General features: G+C 55.0%; 1 protein-coding gene across 1 annotated transcript in view; it reads right to left on the bottom strand.

Annotated features, from left to right (window-relative positions):
• The window catches only part of LOC102248655 (coronin-7), a 58,406-nt gene that overhangs the window by 26,412 nt on the left and 21,409 nt on the right, over positions 1-10,585 (bottom strand). Inside the window, exons 8-9 of the mRNA XM_005873009.2 lie at positions 4,651-4,737; positions 4,110-4,192 (exon numbers count right to left, since the gene is read on the bottom strand). Coding sequence (XP_005873071.1) covers positions 4,110-4,192; positions 4,651-4,737 — 170 coding nt within the window. The remainder of the gene's footprint in view (positions 1-4,109; positions 4,193-4,650; positions 4,738-10,585) is intronic.

Genomic DNA, 10,585 nt, shown 5'->3' with positions numbered 1-10,585 from the left:
CCAAGATGTAGCCCCTAGTCAAGGCAATCCCAATGGCTCCGGGCCAGGCCCAGGGATGGATGTGGACAAATGCCAGCCCCCACATTCTTGAGTCCTTGCTGCCATAGGGCCTGTGCCACATGGGCTTATACACATTCCCATTTCATGCCCATACCTATGGGGAGACAGGCTGGGAGAGGAGAGACAGCAGCTTGCTTACAGCAGGCGAGGACGGCTCCCAACACCCAAGATCCACTCCCTGGCCAGGAGAGCATTGTGAGCCATGGGGAGGGCTTGGATTGCCAGAAGAGGGGTGGGGCCACTGTGAGCAAAAACTACGCAGGCAGGGAGGAGGCACCCAATCTCTAAGAACATGCTGGGTGTGGGACCTATGGACAAAAAGGGGCCATATACTAAACCTGACAACCTCAGGGGGAGGCCTGCATGGTGGGCCTTACAAACTTAGAAACCGAAAGTAACCACATAGGATGGTCTGAACATAAAAATTTCTAGCTAAAATTGGGTAGTCTTTTTGCATCTAAGATAGCATTACTTTTGAAATGTCAGAGTAAAGTCCTTTTCCAGATCCCTCAGGGCATACCCATGGCACCTGAGCAGAGACCACAGAGCCTTTCATTGCTATTGTTCCCTGAGTACCATCCCTAGGTGCTGTAAATGGTAACGGGTAACTACCCCATACCTACCAATGTAAAAGAAGCATGTGTCTATTATATTCTTTATCCAATCTCAGAGATTTACCCGCTTTGCTTTCTCCCGTCTCCCTAATCTACTACCAATTCATTTCATTTAACCCCTTACTTCTCCTTTGATTATAATGTATAAAATAAGCTGTAAAATTGGCATTCTCCAGAGCATTTTCTCAATCTGTTGAGGTTTTGCTTCCCAGCAATTATCGTCAGTTTGGCTCAAATAAACTCAAACATTCTCTATAGGTTTGGAGGTTTCTTAGCTGACAGATCTCGTGCCTCTGGCTGATGAATGGGCTTGGGTTAGGGGTCTGGCCAGAGGTGGACACTTTGGTGTGAAGAAGCAAACCCAATCCCACCCTCCAACCTGCATAAGCTTGTTGCTGGGATGATCTCAACAGAGGACCCACTTCTCTGGCTTCAGCTGCCTCTTCAGTAACATGGAGGGGAAAAAATCCCTAACTGCCTACAGTATAGGCACCTGACCATTCACCCAGTCACCAAACCTGGGACAGGTGGTGTTTATGTGTTTCCTGGATGGAGCACAAGCTGCTTCATCACCAGATCCTTCTAGCCCCCCACCTTCACCTCTACCAGCCCCCCACCTCCACCTCCACCAGGCCCCCCACCTCCATCTCCACCAGCCCCTCACCTCCACTCCCAGCTCTTTCCTGGATGGAGCACAAGCTGCTTCATCACCAGACTCCACCAGCCCCTCACCTCCACCTCTACCAGCCCCCCACCTCCACCTCTACCAGCCCCTCACCTCCACTTACATCAGGCCCCCCCACCTCCACCCTACACTAGCCCAAGCATGGGCCAGACACACAGGAAGTGCAGGGCAGCCATCTATGGACCTGCTGCCTGAATCTGGCTTTGCAGATAGGACGCTGGGGTCCTGCTCTTCCCACCGTGACACATCTCCTTTAGTGAGGTGCACTCCACAAGTGACAGGGATGACAAAGAGAAAGGCATAGGGAGCTGAGACAGAGGTCCCTGGGAGGGTGGGGCCCTGGGTTCTCCATGAAGAGGCTGGGGAGGGCTGTGTGCCTGATCCCTGGCCCCCTCTAGCTCTTATAAGAACATACACCATTCTGCCTAAATTGAGATGGAAAACATGTAAACAGAGAAGAAATGGAGGGCATCCAGTGGAGGCCCATGGCCGTGCCCACCCATACACTTTTCATCTCTAGTCCAGTTCATTGAACAGCTCTCACACCCCAGGAGGGCAGTATAGGGCTCTAGCTTCCAGGGACCTTGGGGGGCAGGGGACCTGCCACCTCTCAGGCCAGCCTGGAGGTTGGCATGCATCCCTGTCATCCACCAGCTTTGTAGAGAACTGGAGAGTCCCAATTCCTCTGCCAAGGGTGTGGGCCCGGTGTGGAGGCAGGGGCCAGGACCTGGGGATGGAGGGGGCGGGACACTGGCCTGGCTGGTCCATCTGGGAGTAATTTGAGAAATTCTAGGCCTCACTGGCCCTACAAGGCTATTCTTAACTGCTGTAATTACAGGGTCAGCCTTGGCCAGTGGTACTGTGGGGTTTGGGCATCAGTTAACTCCTCCAGAGGCTATGCTGGGGCTGGGTGGGGTGGGGCTGTTCTTCAGGGGGAGGGCGACCCCTCACAGGCCAATGGTGGAGCCTGAAAGGCAGGAAGTGGTGGATGGGGAGCATTTAATGGCTAGTGCTGGGTCCCTTTTCCAGGTTGACCAGCTCCCTCCCGCTGCTGGGGGGCCCTGTAGGGAAGGGACTGTCTGGCCAGGGGAAGCAAAGAGGACAAGATGCCAGTACAGAATCTGCACCAGAGGAGGGGATGCTGGAAATGGAGCAAAGAGCCCAGGGAGCACCATTTCCTCCAGTGCATGTGGGTCCTAGTGACTCCCCTGAATCTCCAGGGCCCAGAGCAGGCAAAAGCCTCACACCCAATTGTAATGCCAAGGAAGGCACTGGAGCTCGCTCAGCCTCACCTTCCTTACTTGCAAAATGGACCTCATCAGCTTTTTAGCCTCTCCAAGGCTGTGACAGAGGATGGGAGTGGAGGGTCAATGCCACCCTGACCTTTACCCCTTCGCTGAAAACTCAACCAGGGAACACCCTGCCAGGAGCTCTTATGGCACTCAGACCCCAGACACAGCCCTTGCTGCTCCTGGAACTTGGAGACGTCATAGCACTCCCTGTGACTCAGTTTTCCCAGTTGTGAAACAGAAGAGGAAGTGGCTGACAGGATATCCAAGGACCAAGACCTCTCCCTGCTCTGACCTTTGCAGGCCCCTGCCTGGTGGTGGTGCTGAGGGTCCCAGCAAGTCCCTCCGAGAGTCATAGCTGAGCAAGGCTAAGGCTTTGGAACAGGGGCCAGGTCCCTGCCTCCTCCCGTCCCAGCTTAGCTGGTCCCCTGCACTCTGAAGCCTCTTTCCTCAGCTGTACATGGGGTCCATGTAGACCAGTGGTTCCCAAACTTATTTGGCCTACCGCCCCCTTTCCAGAAAAAATATTACTCAGCCCCTGGAAATTAAATTTTTTAAAATTTTAATAGCAGTTACTCATTGCCCCCAAATGCACCTGTGGCCATCACCGCCCCCCTGGATCGCTGCAGCGCCCACCGGGGGGCGGTAGCGCCCACTTTGGGAATCACTGATGTAGACTGAAGGGATGGGTCACTCCTCAGCACTTAGTGAGCCACAGTGACCCTGAGCCATCTCTGCACAGAGTGGGCTCAGCCCAGAGCCCCATGGGCACCACCACAAATCCTCCTGCACACTTCTTGGGAGGATGGAAGGATGAGGTGCATCTGCATATCCCTCACCAAGGCACCGCTCACCAAGGACAAGAAGGGATGGGCATGTAGCCAGGGCTGAGGAGGCCCCATAAAGCCCACAAGTTCAAGGCCTGCCTCCCTCTGCTCTTTGTGCTTCCAAACCTGCCAACCCATCTGTCCCCACATCCATCCCAAGTCCACCTTGCTATTGTAGCCTCAGCACCCCCAAAACACCCATAGCAAAATCAAGTGCATTCTCATGTCGACCACCCACACATCCGCCGGGTCACAGTCTCCTCCCCAAATGCCGAAATACACCAACCTGAGTCCCTAGGCCAAAAGTCTGCCCCATGACTAAGTGCCACATGAGCTGGGTCAGTTGGGTTAATTCACCTACTCTGGGCTGCCTCACCACCCCCTGATGGTGAAGCTCCAGGGGGCTCCTCAGACACCCCCTGACTGCTCCGGTGATGAGTCATCTCTCTGACAGGATCTGAGCCAGGTAAAGCCCTTATAGCTGGATCGGGCCCTGTACTCTGCAGATGGCCCTGCCATGGCACATCAGGAGCCCTTAGCATTGGTGCCCATTCACAGGTTTGGAATCAAGACATCGTCTGGGCCCTTGCCCCACCCCACCCCCAGTCCATCCCAACATGCTGGCTGCTCCTACCCAGGTGAGGTGTCCAGGGTGAGGGAAGTGAGGGCGCTGGAGAAGTGCCGGGTGTCCCACAGCTTCACTTCACGTTCACGCATCTGTGGGGAGGAGACAGAGAGAGGCTCAGAGGTCCGTCTGTCAGCCCCCAGGGCTCCCCAGGAACCTCGTGCCCAGGGACACAGCCTGGCACAGAGGCACTTGCCCCAGAAAGAGCTTAGAAGGCAGTGGTGGTAGGGGGAAGCATGCCAGGATGGGAGATTTTTGGGTTTTTAGGTCCTGCCCCTTTAAGAGCCCTTAGGTGACAAGGGACAAGGGGCGTTTCCCTGCATGGACTCTGGTCCCTGGGGGAGCTGCCACAGTTCCCAGGGTCAGGCTTAGCTATTACAAATGGAATCTACCAGTTTTCAGCAGTAGTTGGTCCCCTGGGGCTCTAGACCCGGCTGCACTCAGGGCCATATATGGACAGGCCTGGAGCTAGCCTGCGGACCCTGCCCCCCGGTGGGCCTCATCCCTGCTCTCTTGGCATGAGTCCCTGCTCACCTTCAAGGAGCCCTACCTGGTTGAATCCAGTGGACACAAGGTGCTCCTGGGTGCCTGTCCACACCAGCCGGCCATCCTTGCTGTTCTCATGGGCCTGTGTGCTCTGCAGGAGGCAGGAGAGAAAACTGAACCATCCCAGGGCCACTAGCCTGACAGCCCAACAGAGCAAAGGAGGGGCCAGGTCGGGGCCCCTTGGGAGCTGGTTAGAGACTGAGGAAGCCTCGTATCACTACAGGATGGACCTCAGCTGAAGGCAGTGCTATACCTGGAGAGCAGACCCAGCACCCAGATTGGGCTCAATCTCCCTCCTCGTAAGGGAACTTTCAGGCTGTCCTGCTCACTATTGGGCCCCCTTGCTACAGCGACTCAGAAGGGTAGCATGTCATTGCCCCTACAGGTGTCCTGGAGGTATCACCCAGCTTCTTGTCACAATCCCCAGGCTCTGGGGACCTGTGTGCCCTCTCAGAATTTCATTTTTCTCACTTATGCATGGGCTCATGTTGCCCAGGCTGCCTACTACCCAGGACTGTGGAGAGGATCAACTGAGACTATATGAGGATCAACTGAGAGAAACAGGCCTGTTGCAAAGCGCTGTGCAAATCAAGGGATTACTAGAATTACTGCTGCCTCCTGATGCTGCCAGGGGGCCGGGGAGAGGGCCTGGTGCCAAGCTCTGTGGAATGTCCTTGGAGAGGCATAGCAGTGCCCCTCTTCGCCCTCCCATGGTGTTAGAGCTGCCAGCTGGAAGGCTCACTGGGACCCAGGAAGGAGAGGCTTGAGTTCATACCATATGCAACCCTGTCCCCTGGGCCCAGATGGGGGGGGAGTCCAAGAGGCCAGAGGAAATGCAAACAGCTCCCTCCCAGTCACCCTGGCCTCTAGAGCCTGAGACAAAAGACCCTGTTACCAAAAATAGCTCACCCCAAACTGTGGCCAGCTTCCTCCAAGCTTCCCACGATCTCCTTGGGAATGAATGAGGGAGGGAGGCAGCCTGTAAGGAGCTGGCCCAGAGCCCCCTCCCCAGCCCGCAGAGGCAGACCCCAGCGTGGGAGACCATCGGAAACAGCTCAGCGTCATTCAGGGGCTTTTCTCACTGCTTATTTCCCACCCAGCCACAGCCGGCACACAGAAGTCAAGGCTAGAGCCTGAGAACCAGTAACCCACACTCCTCTCTCTCCACACAAAAGGAGCTGTGGGGTCAGGGTGAAGGTCAGCCCCATCCCCAACACCCTAGAGTAGGTCAGAAGTGTCACATGGGCTCTCGTCCTCTCAACAGCATGCAAATACCCCATGTGTAAGCAGCAAACCAGATGGCTCACAATGCATCTGAACACTGTTCATTCAATAGACATGGGAAGCCTCTCAAAGGACACGCACTATGCTAAGAGCTGGTGGTGGACCAAACAGATCTCAGATGAACAGTCATGTACTTGGGTGAAGCAGGACTGCTAATCTTTTCCTCAATACAAGCATTTGAGCTGCACACTATAGTAGGTACTGGGTCAGTGAACAGAAAAGATCTCCAAACTCATAGGATATACAAGTCAGGAGACAGATGTGAACCAAATAAAGGATCACCACTAGAGGCCCAATGCACAAATTCGTGCATGGGTGGGGTCCCTTGGCCTGGCTGGTGATTGGGGCCAATCGGGGGCCATCTCGCCCAGTCCCACTTGGGGCTGATCAGGGCTGGCCGGCTGGGGAGAGGGACATGAGACGTTGGCCAGCCACAGGAGGTTGGCTGTGGGAACACACTGACCACCAGGGGGCAGCTCCTGCGTTGAGCGTCTGCCCCCTGGTGGTCAGGGCGCATCATAGCAACCAGTCGACCAATTTCAGTCAACCAGTCCTAATGGTTGCTTAGGTTTTTATATATATAGACTAGAGGCCCGGTGCACAAAAATTTGTGCACTGTGGGGGGGGGGTGTCCCTCAGCCCGGCCTGTGCCCTCTCGCAGTCTGGGACCCCTCAGGAGATAACGACCTGCTGGCTTAGGCCTGCTCCTGGGTGGCAGAGGGCAGGCCCAATCCGTAGGTGCAGCCCCTGGTCGGGCTCAGAGCAGGGCTGATTGGGGAGTTGGGGCGCCGCCCCCTGTCATGCACAGAGCAGGGCGGATCGGGAGGTTGCGATGCCACCCTCAGTCACGCTCAGGGTGGGGCCGATTGGGGGGTTGGGGCACTGCCCCCTGTCACACTCAAGGCAGGGTTGATGGGGAGGTTGCGGCGCCACCCCCTGTCACGCACAGAGCAGGGCCAATCAGGGGGTTGGGGCGCTGCCCTCTGTCACGCACAGAGCAGGGCCCATCAGGGGGTTGGGGCGCCTTCCCCTGTCACGAACAGAGCAGGGCGGATAGGGAGGTTGTGGCCCCGCCCCCTGTCACACACAGAGCTGCAGGGCGATCAGGGGGTTTGGGCGCTGCCCCCTGTCATGCTGATCCGGTGCCAGGAGGCATATTACCCTTTTACTATATAGGATAGAGGCCTGGGGGCCGGCTGGTTTGCCCTGAAGGGGGTCCTGGATCAGGGTGGGGGTCCCTACTGGGGTGCCTGGCCAGCCTGGATGAGGGGATGATGGCTGTTTGCAGCTGGTCACACACCCTTCAGGGTGGGGGTCCCCACTGGGGTGCCTGGACAGTCTGGGTGAGGGGCTGAGGGCTGCTTTCAGGCTGGCGGTTGTTGACTGAAGCTCCCAACCGCTCCTTTTTTTTCTCTTTTTTTAAATTTTATTCTGGGCCAGCTTTAGCTCTGGCTCTAGCTCTGAGGCTTCATATCTGGTTTGTTTGCTGTTCTATAATCTAAACAATGTATAACTTCAGCTCTGAGATCCTGGCAGGCTGAAAGCTGGTTTCTGGGGTTTTGTTTAGCTTCTACATTTGCAACATAGTACATAGTTGCTTAGAGTTGCAACTCAGAGGCCGGCAAGTCAGGCGGGGAACGTTGGAGTCTGCAGTCACTGGAGCAAGCAAGCCTCATGTTCGCTTCCAGCTGCCTGGCTGCCGGCCGCCATCTTGGCTGACAGTTAATTTGCATAAGGATATGCTGATTAGCCAATGGGAAGGGTAGCGGTCGTACGCTAATTACCATGTTTCTCTTTTATTAGTGTAGATATGCTATTACAAATGCCACAAAAAGGTAAGGTGGCAGTTAAGGTTGCAAACTTTAGAGTCAAACTGCCTGGGTGAAAACCCTGCCCGGCCACTGAGAGCCTCATCCCAGTATGAGATACTCAACATCTCTGTGCCTCAGTTTCCTTATCTGTAAAACGAGCACCATAGTGGGACCTACTCTGGAGGGTAGTTTCAAGGAGTGTTAATAGTGGTGAAGTGTGCTCAGGGTCTAATGTGCATTATTTTAAAGCATGACAACAGAGTACAATAAGAGGATAATTGAGCCCGGCCGGTGTTGCCCAGTGGTTATCCACCTATGAACCAAGAGGTCATGGTTGGATTCCCGGTCAGGTCACATGCCCAGGTTTCAGGCTCAATCCCCAGTGAGGGGTGTGCAGGAGGCAGCCAGTTGATCATTCTCTCTCATTATTGATGTTTCTATCTCTCTCTCCCTCTCCATTCTTCTCTGAGAAAACAAACAAAAAACAACACACAAATAAATATGTGTGTGTGTGTGTGTGTGTGTGTGTGTGTGTGTGTGTGTGTATATATATCTTTTTAAAGAGTATAATTGAGAGAAATAGATTTAAGGTAACATTTGAGATAAGACATGAAGGATCAGCAGATGTGAGCCATGCCAGAAGTGCAGGGGGCCTAGGAAAGCAAAGGGCCCAGTGCAGAGGGTGGATGGGTGGGAGCAAGGGAGAGGAGGTGACACCCAGCCAGCAGGGTCCTCAGGCAGTGATGGAGTAGTTTTTCATTCAGAGGCACAGGTTGGGGTTGGAACATACCTCAGCCTGTATCTCCTACCTTCCCTATGTACACATGCAGAAACCAGAAGCCCAGAGAGCAGGAGCTATCTACCCCAAGTCACCTGTTGGTTATTTGAGCCTCCTACCCCCTGTGGGCTAAGTCCATGGTTATTGCTCTCTATCTATGCAAGAGGAACCTGAAGTGAAGACAGGCGAGGAGACAGAGCCACAGCTAGAAGGCAGCAGAGCCTGGGCCACAAAAAGCCCAGGGTCCTGGCTGCGTCTGGGCCACCTTGGATATCCAACAAATGTCCTTGAACAAACTCCCACTGGAGGAAACAGGCCCAGACAGTTGGGGTGGGCAGTGTGGGCTGGTGAGTCCTGCTTGCCCTGCAGCTTTCCACTTGCACCTTCTAGTCTCCAAACCAAGAAGTGAAGACAAGGTAAGAGCTTAGGCTGAACCCAGAGTGCACACTGTGGGCATACACAGTTCAGTCTTCCCAGGGGCCATGGGTGGGGAAGGGAAGGCCACTGACCCCCTCCCCTCTCCTCTATCTCCTGATCATGGGTGTGATTTTCATTTTCAAAAATAGCAAGTTCACCTGGCCATCGTGACTCAGTGGGGTTGAGCGTCAACCTATGAACCAGGAGTCATGGTTCAATTCCTGGTCAGGGCACATGCCTGGGTTGCAGGCTCAGTCCCCAGTGTGGGGCATGCAAGGGGCAGCCAATCGATGATTCTCTCTCATCACTGATGTTTCTGTCTCTTTCTCCCTCTCCCTTCTTCTCTGAGGTCAATAAAAAAAAAAAAATAGCAAGTTCTTTCAGCACCTCAGTGGGACTCAGGGAAGGGAGCCTTTTCTTCCAGATCCTCAGATTCTCATTCTCCTGGGACAGCAGGGAGGCTGCAGCTAGGACCCAGGCATCCTGCTAACTCAAGCTCCAGCCCTATAAAAGGAGGCCCAGGGGGAAGCCACTGGTGGTAATTCCAAACCTGCAGGCCAGGCCTTGGGAGTTTCCCTCTCACAGGGAACAGCCAACAGGGTACCCTGCTTGTGGAGAAGTCCCCCTTCCCCCATGTCTCACTCACCCATGGCTCCATAAGAGAAAAGGAGGGGCTGAGATCAGGCAGTAGTACTTGCCCAGCAGAGGGGCACCAGGAGCATAGCATTCTGGCTGCAGTGCAGCCAAATCCCTCCTCTGCTGCCATAGCAACACTTCCTATATGGGGCAGGGCAGCTGGAGGAGTTGACCTGGGCTCCCTCCTCAAGTGAGAGGACCTTCTCCAATGGTAAGACACCCACCCCATTCACCCATGCTCCTTTCTCAGTTAGGCTCAGTATTGGTCTCCAGGTGCCCTTCCCCCCAGGCCTGTCCAACACACAGGGGTGCTCAGAAGGTACAGGTCCACCTGCCCACACCAGAGGTTAGAAGGCTTGTTCCAGCCCCACTCCTGCCCCTGACAGGGTACTAAAGCCTTACTACTCCCTGGACACCCCCTCAGCTATGGGCTGATACTTTCCATGGCACACCCATGGTTTCAGGGACTCAGACACCCCCACCTGGGCTCTGGCATAGGGAAGGGACAGCAGAGGGGTCCAGGGGCTTCCAGACCACACCTGCCTCTGCTACACAGCTGTGTGATCTTGGGGCAGAAATGATCAAAGGGCAGACTTCATAGGCCAGTCATAAGGGTGAAAGGCGGTGGTGGGTGGAAGGAGGTGGCTCATGCCAAGGGCCTGGGACACAATAAGTGTAATCTAAAAGCAAAGTAGGGCATGCGAATAGGAGGGAGCTGCCCAAGCATCCCCTGCTCCAAGCCAGATACAGGGTGAAAAAGGCAGCGGAGGAAGGACTCCCAGGCCTCCCCAACCAGCCTCCAGGCTGTGGGGACAGCCACTGGAGCAGGGAGGACAGAAGTTGGACCAAGGGCAACATTTCTTTCCTTGACCCTCCAGCAAACGCTCCCCTCTAGTGGGGAAAGAGGATCTCAGGAGATGGTGTTCCCAGAAGGCCTATCCCTGGAGCTGGCCCCTCGGCTCACACCAACCCTGGCCGCCAGCAGCGGTTTTCCTAATAGAAGCCAGGTGTGG

This window comes from Myotis brandtii, unplaced genomic scaffold, assembly GCF_000412655.1.
Source record: "Myotis brandtii unplaced genomic scaffold, ASM41265v1 scaffold397, whole genome shotgun sequence".
In the NCBI taxonomy this organism is placed as follows: domain Eukaryota; kingdom Metazoa; phylum Chordata; class Mammalia; order Chiroptera; family Vespertilionidae; genus Myotis; species Myotis brandtii.
The sequence above is the reverse complement of the archived record's forward strand: the minus strand, read 5'-3'. Positions and strand labels throughout refer to the sequence as shown.